Raw genomic sequence first — 22642 nt, 5'->3', positions numbered from 1 at the left:
TCGTGGTAAACAAGTTTTTTTGTCCTCGGAGGCCACCGTCACTTGGCCGATGGGAGGGGCGAGCGTGAGTGAGCGCTCCAATCTAGAATCTGAACGCTCGGTTTCCCCCCCATTTTACACACTGGACCTTTAAGATACGTACATGCACCAAGACCTAAACTGAAGCTTTTACTTGACCAAAGCAACTAATTTATTTGTATCTCAATAAAGACAGCTTGATACTTGGATTTCATGTTTTTATATTCATATTCAGAAATGTTAGTCGCCATGAATTTCAGCAGCACATTCACTCCTGTGTGTCTGACACTGGGATATTTCTCCACTTTTCCAAGAGTCCGTGGTTCCTTCCCTCAAATTGGATTTCACTCCTCAGACAGTTCAACCATTTCTATCCAGCCACTAATGGGGGTTTCAAACTGGCTGACTTAGCAGTGAAAGGGTCAGTGAGGAACCTAATCTGCCGCCGTTTTACTCGTAGAACATGGAAACTATTCTCAAACCTCTCCAGCAGCGATACTGATGGGAAATCTTCCTCCGACATTTTTAACCGTGTTATGTTTTCTTTTTTTAAACACCATTATTGAATTTAGGTGGCGAGGCCGTCAACATAACTGAATGTCACATCTTTAAGGTTCAGCTGATGCTCAGTTTTAATGTTGTACAGCCACTCTACAGTAGCTTGTGTTAATGTAGTAGGTGGTTTAAGCAGCAGTGACAGCTGCTCTTACGGCTCTGTTGACCACTGCTTAGCCTGTCACGGGGAGGAACCATAAACATCGATCTCATCTTTCTCAAGGCGGTGTTACTATACACTACCCAAGACGTACTGACAGTGAAGGTTAATGGTTGTATCCATTTCAACCGGACGCTCTTTTATTGTGTGTTTTAGAGTGAGAAAAAAGCAGACGTCCCACAGCATTTGACTGACTATTGATTTGAATTGTGGAAAAGCTCCTTGACTTCTGATTGAATAATTGGGCCTCTATTTATAGAAAATGCCAAGCACAGAAGGGAAGCTCATCAAGTTGTCTGCTTCCTACATTTCCACAGCTTGAATTAGCCCTCAGGGCCTGTGGGAGATGTATTTAAGATTCAAAAAGTTGGCTGTCTGATATCATTTTACCTTGTGCCTTTTGTGCTCTGGCACAATGAGTATGCTGGTTTTGTCATGGGTGGTAAAATGACTGGAACTAAATATTTACTCACTTGCCTCCCAGGCTGCGCATCAAAGTGCTGAGAGATACTCTTGCTCTGTCATGTGGCATGAATCCAGCTGTCACATTTATAGATCTGCATCTCTCAGTCGGGTACAGTCTGCACTGAACTGGATATGGGATATGCATTTAAATCACCTGCCTGTGCTAAATGGTTTGCCATTTTCAGTGCAGGTAGATGCAACAAAAAAAACAAGAGTAAGTGAGCAAAAGCAGACACCAGGCTGTTATCTGTGTGCCTGTCAAGACATCTGATTATTTTATTTCTGCCTCGGTCAGAGGTCTGAAGTGATTGCGGATATCAAAGGCAACTTCAACAGCGTCTTTCCTTTTAGAGTGTGATAAAGCACGGAGATTAATATCTTATGAATCCAGTACACAAGTCCGTACACGTTATCGTGAAAATCCGTACCTCTGCAGCAATAAATCAGCCTATTGATGCTCCTGCTGTTTTTCTATGTGTACTCGCTGCCTACACTATTGATTTGCTTTGTTGTGAGAGTCAAACTGTGAAGAGACAGTAGTTGCACAGATAGCGTGGTTGCAGACACACACATACACTGGTGGTACATTTTAAACATTTGAATAGAAAGTAATTAGCAATCTGGCCATTTAAGGTCTTCAAGGATATAAAAAGCATCAACTGTGCCCGAGAGTTGAGCCGTCTGTTTCCCTCTCACATGCACATGCGCATGCATATTCACTCACACAAACACACAAATGTACACTACACACACACACACCCCTCATTAACTTGTAGATGGTCCACTGAGCTGCTGCGTGCTGTATAGACCAGGTCTAATTGGTTACAAGGGTATCAACAGCTGGCCTGATACGGGTGGCTGGAGCTGCTCAGTCTCTTCACTGAATGTTACCAGAGATATTAATGTGTGTGTGTGTGTGTGTGTGTGTGTGTGTGTGTGTGTGTGTGTGTGTGTGTGTGTGTGTCTGTGCCCACACACACAGTCTGTGAGGATAAATTAGGCAAGAATGACACCTGATGCTAAATACTGAGTTTCTGAACTTAACTCCTTCAACCCCTTAAGGGCAAACTTCGTGAAATGTATCCCAACTGGTGGTTCACAGGTTGTACTTCTGCTGTCACCAGGAGGTGCATGGAGAGATAAAGATATAGAAAAACTATATCCACATCTTTAGTAAGCTGTAAATCTAAAACACCAAATCAAAACTGCAATAGAAAAAAATGATTGAAACATGGAAATAAGGAATTGACAGCAAAAATAGGTGTACATGTAGAGGATACATAGATAAAACAGATTTGAGAAGTATTAGACAGTAGGTAAGCAATGTACTGTATAAACTAAATAGAGAAATCATACTGATGGGAACTGTAGAAACAGAAAGAACTGAATATTTTATAGCTGGACCTGGTTAAAGTAAACAAACAGCTTATGGCTAATAGTTGGCATTGTGAGTCAGACATTGTGTATCTAGATAGATGCAGTTGAAAGAAATGGATAAATAGTTCAAACAGTGAATAGCATGGAAGTAAGATAGAAGGTATCGAAAAAGAGTAAATGCTAAAAAAAAAAAGACCTAAAAGCATCAATAAGCAGCAGAAATGAAATGAAGAATCTAGCTAATGTCCTAATGTTAAATTATATAAAACCTGTACCAATGTACATTTTTCTCAGTAACAGGGTTTAATATCATAATGTTTATAACCAGTCGGAGTCACATGTGGACTGTGTATAAGGAGGTTCAAAGGATCAACAGGTGGTTCAGATGACGGTCCGTCTGTAGTGTCCATCAAAGCCGAGTGATCGCATTTCCGAGTCACCTGACCCGCCCCTGAACATAACAATATGACACGTGTGGCTGAGGAATGTAGTGACAAAGCCACAGGCCTCCGAATAAAGGAAACAATGTGAGAAAAGAAACAGTTTGCTCGTTTGTTGCTTTGATGCAGACGCAGAGCGTTTCGAGGAGTAGATGATGATAGAGGGTGTTTGTGTGTGTGTTTATGCCAGAAAAAAATCACACAGTAAAAAACCCTAAAAGGGCTTTCGGATCACAAAGTTTAAGATAAGCATTTTAGAGCATCGGGCAGTCTTCAAGGGCACCTGATTGCTGCAACTTCTGTTTTGTATGTCCTGTGGATATTTGGAGTATATGTGTTTAGAGTGGCGCTGATTAGCCTTGTACCATCTGCCGGGCTGTTTGAGGAGAGCGGCTCATTATTCTGCCTTTTGTTGTCTGAATTGAAGCCATAGCTCCTCTTCAGCTCTCAGGCAAAGCTGCAGGGACTCTTCGTATGCGAGCAGCAGGGAGCAGCTAGAGGATGCAGCGTTACTGCACACGAGTGTCTGAGCTGTCGGCATCTGTCTGACGGAGAATGAGCTGTCCTCCGGCCACTCTCCGTCTCCAGCTGTGACAGTACAAAGTACATCTGTCTTATGTAGGATGAGATGAGCTCAGAAACCCTGTTGTATCCATTTTGAGATCAAGCCCACAAGAAGTGAAATCTATTCATCTATTACCACGGACAAGTGGATATTTTGTCCCCTGTGTGTGTGTGTGTGTGTGTCTGCACAGGTGTAATGTATATGATGTGTATACTTTTTCAGGACCTGGTGGGCAGTGCTCCGCCTCAGAGGAACTGGAAGGGAATAGCCATCGCCCTGTTGGTCATCCTCATCATCTGTTCCCTGATTGTCACCTCCGTCATCCTGCTGACTCCTCGTACGTACAACACACACACACACACACACACACACACACACACACACACACACACACACACACACACACACACACACACACACTCACTATGCCAGCAACAGGCTTGTATAATTTCTGGTGTGTATGAGGTGATTAAAGTGAAATTCCGGCGTAAGTGTAAACCATGGTCAAACACACCGTAACACCGAGTTAGACCCCCCCTCGAGAGATCAATTTGCCCGACCGCTACATTCACGAGATCCACCAACTTCAGCAAATACCGCAATATCGCCACACACGGCGCTCTCCGGATCCACTGTCTGACCGCAACCAAAACGCCACCATTTGCCCAAAATAATGCTCAGAACTGCACCAAATGTCATCAATAGTACACACAGGGTCCCAGCACGTAGTACGAGTTGTCAAACATCTGCTAGCTTTGCCTGTTTTCTTTAGCAAGGAGATGCAACTCAACTCACCTACTTCTCCTCCGGGAGCCGCTTGTTGGTGAGGAAGCCCTGACGAGTCGATCACCGAGTGCACCGGAGTTCCGCAGCTCAATCAACAATTACCTCATGGAAATACAATCAGAGTTTTTTTTTTTTATATCTTGCATATCACTTTATAACTATTATTATCGAGTGCTGGCCACGATATAGGCGCAAATGAGCATTTTTAAGAGCTGCGGAACTCCGGTGCACTCGGTGATCGACTCGTCAGGGCTTCCTCACGAACGAGCGGCTCCCGGAGGAGAAGTAGGTGAGTTGAGTTGCATCTCCTTGCTAAAGAAAACAGGCAAAGCTAGCAGATGTTTGACAACTCGTACTACGTGCTGGGACCCTGTGTGTACTATTGATGACATTTGGTGCAGTTCTGAGCATTATTTTGGGCAAATGGTGGCGTTTTGGTTGCGGTCAGACAGTGGATCCGGACAGCGCCGTGTGTGGCGATATTGCGGTATTTGCTGAAGTTGGTGGATCTCGTGAATGTAGCGGTCGGGCAAATTGATCTCTCGAGGGGGGGTCTAACTCGGTGTTACGGTGTGTTTGACCATGGTTTACACTTACGCCGGAATTTCACTTTAAGAGGCATCAGGCATGTTGTGCATTCACTGTCCTTCACATACCTGCAATTCATGTTCACCTTCACATTATAAACACACAATCATTCTCTTAGTTAATCCAAGTGTTTTGATTACCTAACACCAAGTTTACTAAAGGTGCCCTGCTGCATGTATATTGTAGAAGGCAAGAATTTGAGAGTATTGGAGATAGAAATAATCTGGATAATCATGGGTTTTAGTTTGATAGCACCGTTGCCAAATATTGAAAGTAAGAGACAATTTTTTTTTTAATGTTGTTCCACTACCAGATTTTTTTTTTTTTACCTTTGACTCATGGGAAAATAGTGTTATTACCCTGTAAAGAAGGAAAGAGAGAAAAAAATTCAACAGCAAATCATTGTTTCTCAGGTCGTGACCTTGTGTTCCATCAGATTTTACCACAGGTTTTGAGAGTTTTGTTCTGGGAGCAAATGAGAAACAAATCACGATTCCCCTGACGGAGCCATCAACACACACAGTATTCAGTCGCTCTCAAGTGGACTTGTCTTGTTCTCTGCATGAGCCCGTGTGTACACTAGTTGACACAACCTTTACTTAAACAGCGTTTGTTAACAACTCTGCCAGGAATCTCAAGTGATTAATTTATTAGTGACAAAATGCTCAAACTGCGCATCTGGAATTGAACATGCATCAAAATAAACAACATGATTAACAGTCACAGGATACAGCGTGCCAGGTGTTACAAATGATGCAAAGAATTTGCAAAAAGAAAAACAGCTGGATTCTAGTCGTTGGGAGCTAATCGCTGATGCTCTTGGGTTGTGGCCTAGCGTTGCACCAAATTCCATTAAAATGTGGGATGTTTTTAGATTCCCTGCTAAGTAACCAGGGCCAGCAGAGAGAAGAGTATTCACACACACCTGTTTGGATGTTTTCTGCCTCACTACCGCATATCCTACACACATGCTGGGCTTTAGATTGAGTATTGCAAACACACCATAGACAAATCCTTTTTTCCCTCTCCTCTTGGCAGCGGTATTCAGCTTTCTTTTCGCCGAGCAGGCAGCTATTTTAATTTGATAACCTTGTTTCAATGGGTTCAAGGTTTTACAGATGACATGGTTCTCCGGGTTGGTGATTGTATAACAGTTTTATATAGAGGCAGGGTCATCGTCTCACTAGGTAATGGGCCTTTTAATGTGTAATGCCATTCAGGCCTGTTTAATGGAGATGATTACGCTGTAATAGCTCCAGCCATTTGTCAGATGGAAGCATCACAGATACCATTTGCCTCGTGTTGGAAATTGGCTCCATCCCCTCGCCCTGCAGCTTCTTGCCAGACAAGAGAATTCCTCCCAAGTTTTCAAGTCGATAAACACTTGACAATGTCTGACATGGTATTTACACACTCAGATCCCTCCACTCAGTCACACCGCGAAGCCTGCCGAAGAATCTGTCAACTTACCGTTTTATACAGTAAGACTGGGCTGTCAGCCGTCGTGACAACTTGTCTCTGACAGTTGTTTCCTCACTAAAAGGTGAGGTAGAAGAACAGTTAAAGGGCTCACACTCGCTGCGTCTCTTTCCTCACATCCACGCTAACTCGTTTGCGTTCCCCTGGTGTCTGCTCCACCTGCAGTTCAGCCGTCAGCTTCAGATCTCATCTCCAGTTTTTAGGGATGGAAGGAGTTGCCCGCCTGCTGCTGAAAAATGAAGAAGGCAGATGTGATCTGATGCTCTCAGATCAATAGAGCAATACCAGGGGCCCCTTTCTTGTTTGTGCCTTGTTCGAAATTGCTCTACCTATGGTGGGGAATAGCTGTTGGAGGTGCTATCTCCAGAGGTAGAGGAGTATATTATAGTGAACTGGTGACAGTCTCTGGTATATCCTGAGTAAGGCAACTTACTGATAAATAAGTCAAAAGATTTTCTTACCTAGACACTAGTAAACTTACTTGCTTGAAATGCTAATAAATCTTACAATACTGAAAGACATCTTGACATTTCCTTCAAAAATCCACAAGATGCTTTTGAATATATATGTGAGCCTCTCTGCGTATTCGTGTTTAATTTATGCTTGTTTATTTGTCTTTTCTTGATACACTTGACAGGTGAAGATGACAGCCTTGCCCTTAAGAAGAAAGTGACTGTAGAAGATGTTTTTGGTGCAGAGCTCCACATCCATGACCCAGATGCCAAATGGCTCAGCGGTGAGTGAACAGTTTGACTTTGACATTTAGGATCTGGCTCTTGTGTCAAAATACAGAACACCTCCAGACACATTGTGACAGGCATTGGTGTTGTCCATGATTCACAATATACAGTTTGCACAAGTTTGGGCTCTACTGGACAAATTTCTTGAAATGAAAGTAAAGAATTACACCCCCTTCAGCAAACGGGCATTAAAAATGTATATTTCCAGTGTTTTAATGAACTTTTTAAAAAAAATGTGAGGATTATGAAAAAGTTTGAGCACCATCTTCTCGTGAATCTCAGAGCTGTCATCAGGATTATCAGCTCGTGGTAAATTCTCTCACTCTTCAAACCTTCTGGTAACACTCAACAACCGCAGGCTGAGGATCTGAAGTGAAGCTAATTGATGCTACAAAGCAGCGACAGGCTATAAAGAGACTTCAGAGTGCTTCCAGCTTCTGCTGTCCAAAATGTCAGGAAGAAATAGCAGCTATGCGGGAAACCGTAGGAGTCAAAACAAGATCTGGAAGATGCAGAAAATGTTCAGATATTCAGCTGTGCAGAATAGATGCACAAACAGGGTCTACACCATGTCAAAAGTTAACATCAGTAGTATGTAGAGACACATCTGGATTTGGCCACTAATGGCAAGGCTGTGTTTAAGTGGTTGAGTGTTAAGTATGAGGGTGCTGTGCTGTGTCTGTTTGTTGTAGGGGTTGTATGTATTTACAGCTTCTTCGTGTCAAAGTCAACTAAATATAGACCGACCCCAAGGATGCCCAGGCTCTTGTGCTGTACACTGATTCTGCACCTCTAAAAGTACTTTCATGGTTTATCCACGCAGTAGGGGAGACTCGGGTAAGTTGAGCATAGGGGCAAGTTGAGCCACCCCTTGTTGCTAGGAAACCATAAGAAAAATTGAGCATGTGACCAAATATTTAGGAGGAAGGCATCATTACATGGAGTCAGTGACGGTAAGAACCACATGGGTAAAGTTGTTAGACATTTATGTCCAAAAAAACATTTTTCACTCTCGAAAGTGAATGTAGTCTATCATAAGATTTATGAGAATCGTGTTTAGACCAAAAGAGATAATTATAAATTTGTTTTATAAATGAGTTGTGGTATCTGCACATGAGCTACAACATAAGGTAGTAAACAGCACCATTTTAGCTGTGGGGACTAATAAAGTCAGTAGCTCTGGGGTAAGTTGAGTCATACACTACAATACACTGAGTGTATTTTGTCTGTTAATGTCCTAATTATTAAATCAAGATTCTGGATGTTTATGAGAAGCAGATAGAGTACGTTCCTGAAAACAAGCAAAGCTGTTTATGGTGAGCCAACTAACTGTCAAAGAGAAAGATGTTGGATTCTTCACAAGATGCGACGTAATCGCAAAACTCCCCAAACCTCACTGAGTTAGTGTCTCAGCAGCAGATCCCAGCAGTTTGTGTTATTCACCTGCAACTTGGACAGGTTGGATATTGAGTGAAGTGGGAGGTGGGAGATGGATGGAGGGGAAGGGGGGGGTGGCTCAACTTACTTAAGTTGTGCCAAGACTTTTTTTTATGGACACGATATAATTTCAAAACAGTTATGTTTTTATTTTGTTATTAGTTAGCTCATCTTACCCTACTCTCCCCTACTTGCAGTACTGTAGTTAAAGGTTGTGTAAAGCACAGCCCACAGGAACTAATATGACACAGAGGAGCGATGCTGAATCACACAAAGAACCCGTCTCCTTCAAAATTCAACAGAAAAATAACTCACTTCCAAGAAAGGAGCTAGCTGAATAACACAAAAAAGTTTTTTTTTCTAATCATCCAACTTGATATAGGAATTTGAACAACAAAATAAGTTTGATAATGAAAAATAATGGGAAATAAAGCTTTAAAATCTCCAAGAGGAAGAAAATAATCTGTCTCAAGGTTGTTCACAGTTGATTCCACATAAAAGGTGCACACAGTACCTGAAACTAGTTCAGCTGGAGTTTATGTAAAGACTCGATGGGATATCTAAGGATGAATAGCTGCTTGGCTCAAGATTTAAATCAGGGAAGAGATGTGAGGTCGTAGGAGATGAGAAAAAACATACATCTCAGTCTTCTTTCTCACTTAAATCACAAAACAAACAGCGCCTGTCCCCAGCAGGGAGATCATTAAGCCTGTCTGTTTCTGTAGCTAATGTACAGTAGGTATACCTGAACTGAGCACACGCAGATCTGTGGCTGTTACTCTCTGTGTATCCTCGTAAAAAAACATCACAGCTTAGTCGGGATTTTGTAAATATTTTTTTTACAGTAACTGTGATCCTCTTTCAAAAAAGACACAGATGTTATGCAACATTATGTAGATTCACAGTAACTCTTCCTGGCTGTGATTTTTATCCCTCTCTACATCAACAACAATTGCACCAGTTTTCCAGCTCATTTAACGGCTTGCACAAATACAGCATGCTGTGCAGCAGGCGAACAGTAGGATGGTCTAAGATGAACAGATGTTTTGTAGAGCGGCTTTGCTCTGGCCTCTCTAACCTTGACGAGGTAGCAAGGAGGAAGCTCCTGGCCGGGCTCATAAATGTTGGATCAGCTGGCTCGGTGCCCCCTGGCGTTCGGCTGGAAAAGCACTTGAAATCATTTTCAGCCTCGGTGATCAGTGATGCTTTATTGTTCGAGGGATTATGAGATTTTACTGCGCGTTGGGATTAGTATAACTACTGCAATGAACAATATGTTCTTGTTAGCTGTATTTTTTTAATAAGGGGTATTAGCAACTCAATTTGCTTGTAGAGTACCAGCAGTGTTTTAAATCAGCTCTAGGGCAACACTGACATTTGGTCTGGATGTCACAGTTCAGCACTCGCAGTTTAGGATCTGGGATATGAAGCATCTTTACAAATCAATGCTGAAGGAAAATTGAGTTAAAAAGTACATCATCAACATCATCGTCGTCAGAAATTTAGAAATTCAGAAAAATTAAAGATGCGAGTGAGCAGTTAGTGGCTGCCTGAAAATAATATTGATATATCTGTCAAGTGAAGAAATCAACTAAGTGGTTTTCGTGTTTTGAGTGTTAAAAATGGTCAATACAGGAGATGCTCATTTCAGCATCTCAATTTGACATACAGTATCGTTTGAGGCTCCCAGAATTCACATTAACGGAGCAGACATTGTAAACCAAGCACTCTTTGTCATCTGAATGGTGAATATTTTTTTATCATAGAAAAAAAGCTTTTCAAGAGTTTGAGCCTTTGCTTTTTTTGTAAACTCTCAGAAATAAAATGGTGAGAAAATCTTAAGTGAAGTTTTGTCAGTTTTGAAAGTTGAAAATTAACTTTCATGCTTAGTATTCTTTCAGACTAACCAATTTGGGCTTTGTCTTTCATCTTGGTAACAAGGACGGACTTAGTTTTAACGAATTCACATGATAGATTTTTTCTTTTAGTAATTCATTCCCTCCGGTCTGAATTACACAAATCTAATCTCAGAAGTTACTCAGTCTCAGGTTTAAACTGCTGCCTTCACATGTACAGCAGCTGATTTTAAAGATTTCTTTCATATTGTTTTCTGTAAAGCAAATTGCGTGATGTAACACTTTGTAAGTTTGAGAAGAAGAGGGCCAGACGTAGCATAAGTTAGCTGCATTATCAAACTGTTTAATCATGTTTCAGTGGACAAAAAAATTTAATTAAAATGAAATTAAAGCTTCATTGCCAAAATCAGATGGTTCAATAACCAGACTCACACATTCAGAGACAAACAGCTTGTGCATGAACACACTTGGCATCTCACATGTGTATGTTTGAATGTATCTGTGATAAAAATCACATTAGCACCTGCACATATGCTAACTCACAGCTCCTCGGTGCTGACAGACACATATTGACCTTACATCTGTCCTTCTGGTCTACGGAGCGGGCTGCTCCCCTGATTACTTACATTACAGGCTCATTAACATATAATTAGTTAAGTTCCAGTGTTCCTATCCCCTTCACTCACAGCAGTGATGAAAACGTCCTCAGCACCTGACGAAACCCTGGCAATCAATTGTGTGACATTGCATCTTGTCAGTTAAGTTAATGCAGTCGGCTCCCATTTGGTGCTAATGACCTTCTGATAAGAAGTCCAGTGGGACAGCTTCACACTTCAGTAGTCCTCATCAATATTTTGTGGGCTTCATTCACAGCAGTGCGTAATTGATCCCCGTTGCTCTTTGATCACCGTTTGCCTCTGTAGTCTTTGGACTCACCTCTGAGTTTCTCACACGCACTCAGATCCAAAGACACAGGATTCGACCTTCAGACTGATCCGATGCATTCATATTTTTGAGATGCAACAGAATATTATATTGCCTCACAATGAAAACAGGACATCAACATGGAGCATCTGTGGCTAAATCTACCAATGAAACAAAAGCACCAACTTAGGCAACAGTGAATAACCGTCACTTCTCGTTATGACTCCCCAGCTCGGATCTTAGGAAATTGGTTTGGCTTAATTAAAGATCCCATCACAGGCCCAGTATGCACCAACATTATAAACTCTTGTTTGGTAATCAAGTTAAGGTTCATCTGCCGGATGGAAATTTCCACCGTCACCAACAGCCGACACCAGATTCGTTTGGCCAGCGTGTCACGGCCCGAGCCAGGCACTTTAACAGTCTCATTGGTTGAATTTCTCTCCCTGAGCGCCTGTGTTTCATCACAACACCACAAATCTGAGAAATTTCTGGGAAAATCAATCTGTGAAGGAAAACGTAATTAAAAAGAGAATTTGTGTTCCAGAAAGTTTAGTTTGAGCCCAAGCTTTAATGAGAGCAAAACATGCACAACTGTGTTTAACAGTGTTTAATCTTGTGCCTTCATTTCTAAAGCACTGTTGTTGTTGTTGTTGTTGGTGTGCTAAAGTAACCAGAGAGAGCGTGACTGACATTTACCGCTTCTTCTTCTCCCATCTTAACTGTTTTTAGCTCTGTGAAGCACTTTGTGACTCATGTCTGTGAAGTGCTATATAAATAAACTTTACTTACTTAACTTTGCTTCTCATAAAGGATGAGACAGTTTTGTTGTGTACAGAGCAGGATGCTGAGGATAGCGGCATTACACTGAGTGCTTAGGAGGATCACACACTCACAGCTTGTTTAGGGTCTGTCTTCAGATTGGAGTGGTTTTAGATTAAAAAGAAAAGTATGTTATGTATGCTTCCTGTCCAGCTGTAGAAAAACAAAGTGGAGCATTTAGCAGAGATATTTACTCTGCGAGTCGGTGGAGACCAATATTAGAGCTAAAAAAAAAAAAGTGCTGAATATTGTACTCGGATTTTCAAGGTGGTTAAAAATGCGTCTCTAAATAAATGATGATGTTGCTTTATGACTGTCGGTTCAGTAAATGAGCAACTGTTTGCTAACAAATTAGCCAACAGGGATTTTGATGAAGGTCCAGGAGGACAAGACACTATAAATAGAGAAGTGGGAGAAGTTCCTATACCTAACACTTGTTTTTTTTATTTGCTGTTTACAGACAATGAGCTGCTGTATCGTACAAGGGACGGGGACGTTGTCAAGCTCAACGCTGACACAAATGAGAGAACGCTTATCGTGCCGAACCAGTTCTTTGTGAGTATAACGATATACTTGAACAGCAGTGAGTGTACTTTCTGCTGCCACTGAGCTGTGTGTGTGTCACTATGATGAGTGTGTGTGTGTTTGTTTTTCTTCTTTTTTTTTTTCATCCCATCCAGGACAGATCCAGAGCCGCCAAGTACCAAGTGTCTCCAGACATGGAACATGTGTTGTTTGCCTTTGAAGTGAAACCGGTGGGAAACAGTCTGCTCCACTACCTCGCACTGCACCATATAATTTCCCCCAGAATTTGTCCTTCTTTGACTGTGATGCTGTTTGTTTCCACAGATCTATCAACACTCCTATGTGGCCAAGTACATTATTTACAGCCTCACGACGCAGTAAGACTCATCTCTGTTGTGCCCTTTTTGATTGTCTGCTGTGTTTTGGCGCTTTGTGTGTCGTCTTCCCCTCACCCATCAATTTCTACCGGACAATTTGTCCTCAGTCTGAACTCACGCAGACAGTCCACTCATGCCGGCCCCATTTACCTGTTTTGGCCGCGCCACGCTGTGGGAATGCATTTAAGTTCAATTTAGTTTTGTGTGCTGCATTCAGCCTGGCCTGTTTTTAGCCTTTCATCCATCTATGTCTGCTTATTTCCCCACTGTTCTGTATTTGCAGTGAGCCAAGCAAAGTCAGCTTGTGCTAAAACAGGGACATGGATGATTGATGAAGCCCACAGTGAGGGAACAAGGCAAAAAAAACACACATCTTCCTTGCTCTGACTGTGCATTTGTATCGACTTACACATCATACATTGTAGTCGGAGCGAACGTACAGACAAAAATTGAACTTATTGTTTAATATGTCGTCTCCACAGGGAAACTTGGCCTCTGAACCCCCCCGAGGTGCATGAAGCCGCCCTGCAGTTTGCTGGATGGGGACCCCGCGGCCAGCAGCTGGTAAGGAGGCCGTACCCTTGAGATTACACTCACTAAATGCTGGCACACTAGTGGACATCTGTCAGGCATGGCGGAGGAGGCTGAGCGGTGATTTATGGGTTGTCACAGCAGAACAGACAAATGTCTTGGCGATAAGAGGTGTACGTACACTGTAATGACTCCATTAAGGGTCCTAGGGGTGAACTGTCCTTACTTTGACCTCCATCAGTGCCAACGTGAAGCCAAAATGTTTGGTTTTTTTGTTTGCGTTTAATTTCACCGCTTCACGACAAACACATGAGCTGATGAGAGCCACAGTGGCAGATGGCTTCTCGGCGGCACAAACCGTGGCTTGGACAGTCTGGGGTTTCTGAGAGGGAGCAAACACATGGCACTGAGAAGGAACAGGGAGACTTTGCAATGCCAGTTGATTGGAGACAGTTTATCCAATTGTGCAGACAAAATGGGTCCCTTGAATTCGATTTTCCATTCGTTCGTTTTTTTTTTTTTTTTTCACTGTGCCATTGGTATTAAGAAATAAAATGTTTTTGTTGCTTCGAAAAGTTTAAAGAGGGCAGAAATATTTCGAGGAGAATGCCTGACAAACAGTTTGGCTGCCGTCCTTGGATTCAACACAACTGGCCTCTCTCCATCAAAAAAAGTGACTACTACTTGTTTATTTTCAAACCCTCATCGCTGACTGTGTTTGTAACAAGCTGCACAGGAAGCCTATTTGAAATAATGCAAGCTATTATAAACTCAACAGCAGCGGTAGAAAGCGTCTTTGGTAAACTCAATAAAACATGATTTCATGAGGTTTTTCAAGAACTTCAGAGAAGGTCATTTACATGGAGATGATGTAATTCTTTGGTGAGGTAGGAGCACTAGGTGTTCACACAGGTCCTCAGTCACAGATTTAAAAAGGCAGTTTTGCAACGTAAACAAGAAAATGTTTCACTGCTTTCCTTAAAGGTTTGGTATTATTTGATGAATTAAGGACATGTCAGTCAGTCTGGACGTGAAAACAGTTTTCCAGTTTTCTAAAATCTAAATTCTGGTCATTTCGACTGATGTTTCCTCCAAAGCAAAGCAACAGCATCTGTAGCTACAGTAGCAAATGTACACCAGTGACATTTGTTTATGATCCAGTGACGACATGTAGCAGCCACTGGAATAAGACTCTTGTTCATCAGCAGCAAAGGAGGAAGCGTAGTTACCTCACTGAGGAGAAGTAGGTCTGGATGGATGTGAAGATCAATGAAATGTGACAGCTTCTGTTAATCATGGTTTTAATACAGCGGTTATTCAAACCCAGACCACCTCCCTCGCCACGTCGTTTTTGTGCCTGACCTGACTAAACCTTAACCACATCATTGTCAGATCACAGAACTGTTTCAATTTTAAAACAATTACGGTTCTTATGACGGTTTGAGATATCACTGACTAATTATCATTCAGAAGCAAAGGCTGTCAGATCAAAAACATGTGCATACAGTATGTGGCTCCGAAGGGACGTTACAAATTATGTATTTTATTGTCTCGGTTTGAGGATGTATTTGTTCAAGAACTCATTGATGTGATCTCCATTGTGTTATTCTTGTTATTTTTGGCAACAAATCCAAAGAAATGGCGAAAAATCAATCAGTTGTTCTTCTTAAAAAAAACACATCAGTCAACAACTCTACTGCATCAGTGACACATTTCTTAGAATAGTCAGATACTCAACAGCACACCACAAAAATAGCCCCAAAAATGTATTATTTACTCCCGTCTGAATGAGGCTGGCTAATATCCACAGTGCCCGGTTGTTTTAAGAACTGCCCCTATTTTAATAGACACATACTCAGGGGTAGAAGTAGCAAAGTATTGAGATATAACGAGAGATAAGACACATTGTTGGTTTTTGTTCATGTGATTTGTTGACGGTAAGAAAAAGACAGACTTATGCTTATCCTTTAACAAAGTGGATTTGTGGATTTATTCTCCCGCCTAATCAGATGTTCGGCTTTAGTTTTACTTTGTTGACTTGCGTAGTTTCTCTTTGGATTTCTTTGCTTAGACAACAGTTTCATCAGCTGTTACTTAAAAGCTTTCCCTGCCTCCGTAATTGCTCTTACAGTACTGTATCATTTGCTTAAATTACAGATGCACTTCGGCGAGAAAATATTAACATTTTAAGTATGTGATGATGCTTTCCTGGGGAAGAAAGCAGATTCATTTGCATATGGTAATATTGTACCTGATTGTTCCTTTCACGACGCTGTTACTGTAGCTCAGCGTTTGATTTAATGAACAGCAGAGGTTAGGCGGGAAAAAAAAGAAAAGAAAAGAAAAGCAATGAGCTCTCGTCTTTTGTCTTTGTCTGACCTGGCAATGTCGGACATGTTTTCTTTTTTTTTCTTCTCAGGGTTTGTGAATATAATGATTTCCCATTAAGTTTTAGCAGAATTGGAGCAATTTATCATCAAGTGTTTCATCAGCACGTATAACTGAAAGGTGTGTGTGGGTGTGGGTGTGTGTGTGTGTGTGTGAGTATTTGTAGCAGTGTGGCTGTGTGCAGCGAAGCATCCGATGTACAGTGAGAGGAGCGGGGAGATGGATCCTGCGACGCTCCCCTCATTAAACCGCAAGCAATTACTCTACTGTGACAGAGCAATCAGTGAGGCTGGGTCAACACACACACACGCACACACACACACACACCTGAGGAAAAGGTTTTATTGAGACAAAAAGGGAGGAAAGAGAGAGAAGTGGATTCAAGAAAAAAAAAATTAAAACAAACGAAGGTATCATTGTATTTCACATAAAAAAAACACCCACACACATGGAGAAGCACTGAAATCCCAATAAGCAACCCTGCTCTTTGAGCTCCACAGGTATCTTTGATGTTGCTACTTTCATTTCGCCCCCCTTTGGAAATGGCTCTTTTTTTTTTTTTTTTAGCCTTTTGCTCATTCTTCTTTTCTCTCTTGTTTGAATTGCCTGAAATTTTTAAAGTCAAGCAATCACCACCTACTTCACAAATTATTCCACTTTTCAGGGGCCATTCAGGATAATTTACAACTAAATACTGTGGGTTCTGTGCTGACAATGAGTTCTTTTGAACCTGAAGTCTTGAGGCAGCTCTTGCCAAAGTGTAATTTATAATAATTAAAATACTAAGAATTGAATTTTTATGTAGCTCTTTGAAAGCCGCCTATGCTTTTCATTATGTCCCATGGCGGTACTGCAACATTCGCCACCCACCAGCTTCCCTTGCTTTACACAGCTCTGCATTGATCTGTTTTCCTCAGATGTTGATCCCACAATATAAAACTTTGATTTTCTCAACAGCAGCCATAGATCAGAGTGAAGGGAATCACATCTTTCGCTTTTCTGACTCTCGTGATGGCGATTTGAGGCTTAGATTTGAACCGAAGAGGTTTCAGCTGACAGCCCAGTCACACCAAAAGAAACAACCACAGCTTCAGATACCAATCAATCCCACATTCATCTCCCTCTTAATGGCACCAGACGAAGCAGCGAAAAACACTGGAGTGGATTGACAGAGGGTTTCTTTAAGCATCACACACCCATCTGCCAGCGGTGTGTCTTAATTCTTTCAGCTGATGCCATCTTTTGGTGCTGAGGGCTTAAATCAGCAGCCTTAACCCGCTGTTTAGCTCAGACGTCGTCCACCCCAGAAGACAGCATAATGTCTCAATAAACACAGGGGGAAAATGGTGTGTTTGTGCTTGGATATGTTTTCAGTTATTCGTCTGTGCCTGCAGGGTCTCAGCCAGCTCCAGCGCCTCGATTAACAACAGAGCAAGTTTCATACTGCTTCGGAGAGGAATCCAGCTTGAACCGTAGTGACGCAGACATTCATTAATACAGCGCTTAAGGCAGATGTTGACTGAGACTATATTAGCTTGTAAGTGTTGTTGAGTGGGAAGCTGTGTTTCCATCCGGATTAGGTCACGCTGTGAAAGGAGCCACAAGTGAATTGGCACAAAGGTTCGTACAGTACAGAGGAAAAGAGCCTGAGGAAAAATGCACCCAGCTTTGCCCTGCAGGAAATCAAAGTTTAGGTGTGAGTTAACAGAGCAAACACTAATGACAGCCACTGCTCTGCATTCCTCTGTCCAGCTCTTCATATTCGAAAACAACATCTACTACAAAACGACGATAGAGAGTCGAGCAATCCGCCTCGTGTCCATTGGCCAAGAGGGAGTTGTCTTCAACGGCCTGGCTGACTGGCTGTATGAGGGTAAGACACATACAAACCTTTACACCAAAATACAACAGGATGATGTCTGTCATTTCTAATGTTGCAGAGACAGAGTATAGATTTCTGTCACTACCAGGATTAATAAAAATGAAGACACAGATTAAAATTGGGTCAAATACTTGAGTCTAAAAATACATTAAATGGTTTAAAAGATGTGCACATCCATTATCATTTGATTATTGAGCATATCATTTCAAACTCATGTGCATGCATGCAGAGGTGTTGGAACAGGGTGGGCAACCCAAGCAAGTACCTAGGGCCCCGCACTGGAAGGGCCCCTCCCCCGAGACGGCAGACATTGGTTCATATCATATGACAACATGACGTTGCCAATGGCTGTGTTCATACATAGTATTCACAATGTTATAACAGTAAGTTAGTGCTACCGACACCAATGTTAATTTCTCCCATAAGCAATAGAATAATGCATATGTTGTCAAAGGCTACTATTGATACAAACATCAATTCTTGCGCTTTCTGTCCAAATTGTTACTAATTTGTATTTGCAAGAGGAAGTAATCATAAATCTCCTTGAATTTTCTGGTATAAATGTTAACATGAAGCATTCTTACTGCAAAATTGAATAATCAATGGTTTGGGATTTATAAACAGTTAAAGGGCAACTTCGGTTTTTTTCAACCTGGGCCCTGTTTTCCTATGTTTTTCTGTATATGTGAGTGATGGATAACACTTTTATTGAGGTGGCTGCAGTATTGAGCCCGGCAGGCAGCCTGCAGCCCAGCTAACGCTCTTACATGGGGCAAGTGGCTCCCGTCAAAGTTCGCGGTATAAACAGGCATTTTTTTCAAATTGACAGGCTCAGATAGTTACAATGAGTGTCCGACAACATACCAGACCCTGTGGTCGGCACGGCCTCGCTGAAATTGTCTGCCGCTGCGCTGGAATCTTGATTGAAACTCAATGTAGGCTACGGTATGGAAGCTCAGCGGCGCTGTTTTCAACTGGTTCAACTCGACCGCAGCAGGAGGGGTGTGTTTGATTTCAGCTCCGGGCCAGACCGCAAGATGCCGTTGATGCGCGGCTTGCTTGTGTACCTGCGGGGGCGGGGCTCATTGGGGCTCATAGACTCCGCTCCGTTCAAACCTGGTGCTGAGTGTAAACACACCCCACCGGCACAGAGCGTGAAGAGAGAGAGAAGGAGACGGAGACGGAGAGCTGCAGCTACAAAGGTGGCTGTTTAACCCGGATAGATCTCCATGGTAATTTATTATTTATGTTCAGAGTTTCATCCTAAAATCAGCTGTAAAAACGCGGATGTTACACTATTACAGCTGGCGGCACCTTTACCTTGCAGTGGATGTGGATCAGGACGGGGCGTTTGACCGGAGGGAGAGATAGCCTACGTATCCCTGCGGCCGCCTCAACCCAAATTTTGGCCAGAAAAAACCCTGAATACGTTAATTTCTCCTTTCTAGTATGTTGTCGGACATTCATTGTAACTATCTGAGCCTGTCAGTTTGAAAAAAAATGCTTGTTTACGGCGAACTTTGACGGGAGCCACTTGCCCCATGCAAGAGCATCAGCTGGGCTGCAGGCTGCCTGCCCGGCTCAATACTGGAGCCACCTCAAAAAAAATATTATCCATCACTCACATCTACAGAAAAACATATGAAAACAGGGCCCAGGTTGAAAAAAACCGAAGTTGCCCTTTAATGTTTGTGGCCTTGGGGGTGGGTGGTGGTGGTGGTGGGGTGCCTCTTGCCTGGGGCCTCCAGATTGTCTAGAAACGCCCCTGCATGCATGTACCGAGAGAACAGCCTCCACTCCTATGAGAAAGTTTTCTTCTAGAGTTTGCACGCTGGCTGCGGGGATTTGCTCGCTTTCAGCAACAAGAGTATTAGTGAGGTCAGGGACTGATGTGGGGAGATGAGGCCTGGCTCACAGTCTGCATTTTAACTCATCTCAAGGTTGCTGGATGGGGTATAGGTCAGGGCTCTTTGCAGGCCAGTCAAGTTCTTCCACATCAAACTGGGAAAACGGTTAACTTTTTTTTTTTTTCCACGGGAGCGTCACTATGTTGAAATATTGAAACACTTAATATGGCAAACAAGTGTATGTATATCCAGCAGAATAGAACAAAATTAAAATGTATGTGGGGTCATGTTTTCTGCCACCTAGTAATTATAAATCCAATATTCAGTCTTCTTTTAGCCGTTGTTGTTTCCTACCCGCCCACCAACAAGATATATGGCTCCATTATGTTCTCAAGTTAGTTGCAAAGTTTGTCTGCTATTCAGTGGAGAGCAGGTCACCTATAATTTGTTTTTCCAGCGATTTTAAAGAATGCTAAATATTGAAAGCAAATCGCAGCGTAAATCAGGACACCCAGAAAACCAAAACAATGAGCTAAAAGATGCTACATCTGTGGATTCATCACTACCCATGACATCTGTAACATAAAATGTGATGTTTTCCATCGGTCAAATAGAAATATACATTAATGCAGCTTTAATTAGAATCCACATGCCGAGACCGAACCATGAAAGACGGACACGGAGCACAAGGGTGCGCATTTCCTACTGGTGGGACGTGTCCACGAACATTTGGACACGTACTGTAGTGTAGTTAACTACATTTGAAGACTATTTTAACTCAGTCTGTGACACCTTCCTCCTCCCTGAAGCGTGGCGTTTGTTTGTGTGCATGATTCCATCTGAAAGAGCACAGCTGGCTACGTTTCAGTGCTCCTCCTCCACGAGACTTCCCATCGCTTGTCTTTGTGTTCAGGCAGTTTTTAATTAATTCATGTCTGCGGTGCTGCAATCTCACTCAGCAGATGTTCAAGTTTGCTTGTAATTGAGTATGAAACATTTTTCTGCATATGTGAGACTGACATTCCAATTACATACCACTTGAATATGGCTTTGTTTACGCCGCCACCGCCTTATTTGATGCAGTTTCTAGGTGTCTTGTTTAGTAAGTGAAGGCCTCGATTTCTGTTATTATTTGATTCAGTCTGCATGTATTCAGAGGGCGGTTTGAGATAATAATTGCAGCGTAATTGTATAATGTAATTGTAAAATGCCAGTTATTATGAGAGAAATTCTGTTACAGAGCATGAACTGCTTCAGGGTTGCCTCTAATCGGTTTTTCATTAATGGGATTATTTCTTTGTTGCAGACACAGAACATGACATGAAAGAAGTAATCCATTTTCAATGCTAAAGAAAGATTTGCCTTGCTATATTTTCCCACCATATTTCATGGATTTATCAGCGGATAACAGACTGTCTCACAAAAAAAAACAGAGATCACGCAGCACATAGCTGTTACACACAACGCTTACAGTGTGAGCTGTACAAAGTGTATTGTTCTGGCGAGACAGATTTTGCAAAAGTTGTTTGAATGTGGTTCAAGGTGAGGCTGCCTCCTTTTCTCTCAGGTATTTAGTGCAGTTCAGCCAAACATCCTCATTCTTGACTGAGAGAAGTTTAACTTGGATAAAGCAGACGATTTCAAGTCATCCACGCTTTTCATTCAAAAAAATGTTTTTCAATCCTATCTCTCTGCCTCCAAAACTGTGTTGTATATAAACTCAACAATCCACTTGTTCCAGGGTTCATTGAAGTTACTGTACAGCATATCTTACTATATCCAGTGAAATATTCAAACAAATAGTGCCATTGTTAGAGCTGCACCATCAAATAGAATATCTTAGATGACTGACGGCTTCTGAATCAAATGATTCATATTTTTTATGAAATATTTAGCTGCTAACAAAACTTTCAAGTCCAGCCCTGTGTGTCTGAACAGTGCTTTGTACATCTGCAACTAGGCTTTGAAGTTCATCAGTATTGATAATTATATCCTCGCTGATAATAAAGCATCACCAAACACACACTGGCTCTGGCTTTGATCAAGAAGAGTGAAGATAGGGAATTCATGGGAAGGTCTCCTGATGGATGAGATGAGATGAGCTGAGATGAGCTCGCCCAAGAATCCAATGTGTAGCTTTGTCTTTCCAGTGCAGTCATCCGTTCCTACAGTGTGGAGCTCTGGAGCTTTTGGTCTGTGCATGTGGTCCGTCTCCTGCAGAGGGACGGCTTAGACAACCGTCGGCCTCCGCAGAATACACAAGAGTGTCACATCAAACTCACGGCCGATCGCCACAGCAGGAGCAACACAAAACCACCCCCGTCTTTCTGTGGAGTCCTGACATGAAATTGAAGAGTTTTTTTTTTTTTTTTCAATCTTGTACTCTGCGTGTCCTGTGTCAACAAAGGCAGCCTCTTATAAGAGCAGCATACCAGGGGCCTTGCTTAACACACCAACCTTCAGATAATAATGAATGAAATTTTATTTTGTGCTGCTCCTACAGGAGAATAAGAAGGGTAGTTATCGAAGAACAAGTAAAGGCTTATGTTCCTAGGACGTGGGCCTTGAAATCCTTTGGTACTGCAAGTAAACCATCAGCCTCGGAGCTAAATCACCTGTTGGAGAGCAGCTCTCAATAGTCTCCTTTGTCCATTTCGGCCCTGTTAAAACACACTTCACCTTCACTGTAAAAAAAAGCAAAAGCAAAAAGGAAGACCTTCAAAAATATTATTGCCTGACATCATCAGTGACAAGAAAATAGCAAAGTCCTCAGTGAGGCAGAGCAGATCAGGAAGAGGCTTTTGTTTGGATCTCCTCATGTCGGGTGCAGTGAGGCGTCGACTCCGGCTGCTTTTCATAGAGCTCTTCTGCCCCCTGCTG

At 42.2% G+C, this 22642-nt stretch overlaps 1 protein-coding gene across 1 annotated transcript in view; it reads left to right on the top strand.

Annotated features, from left to right (window-relative positions):
- LOC146970570 (A-type potassium channel modulatory protein DPP6-like) overlaps positions 1-22642 on the top strand; it is a 64278-nt gene that overhangs the window by 32344 nt on the left and 9292 nt on the right. The window contains exons 2-8 of the mRNA XM_085804259.1: positions 3803-3917; positions 7071-7169; positions 12673-12767; positions 12893-12967; positions 13062-13114; positions 13597-13678; positions 17786-17906. Of these exons, the coding sequence (XP_085660385.1) occupies positions 3803-3917; positions 7071-7169; positions 12673-12767; positions 12893-12967; positions 13062-13114; positions 13597-13678; positions 17786-17906 (640 nt within the window). The remainder of the gene's footprint in view (positions 1-3802; positions 3918-7070; positions 7170-12672; positions 12768-12892; positions 12968-13061; positions 13115-13596; positions 13679-17785; positions 17907-22642) is intronic.

This window comes from Trachurus japonicus, chromosome 17, assembly GCF_045865225.1.
Source record: "Trachurus japonicus isolate A0001 chromosome 17, Traja_1.0".
In the NCBI taxonomy this organism is placed as follows: domain Eukaryota; kingdom Metazoa; phylum Chordata; class Actinopteri; order Carangiformes; family Carangidae; genus Trachurus; species Trachurus japonicus.
Note: the sequence above shows the minus strand (reverse complement) of the source record. Positions and strands in the feature narration are given on the sequence as shown.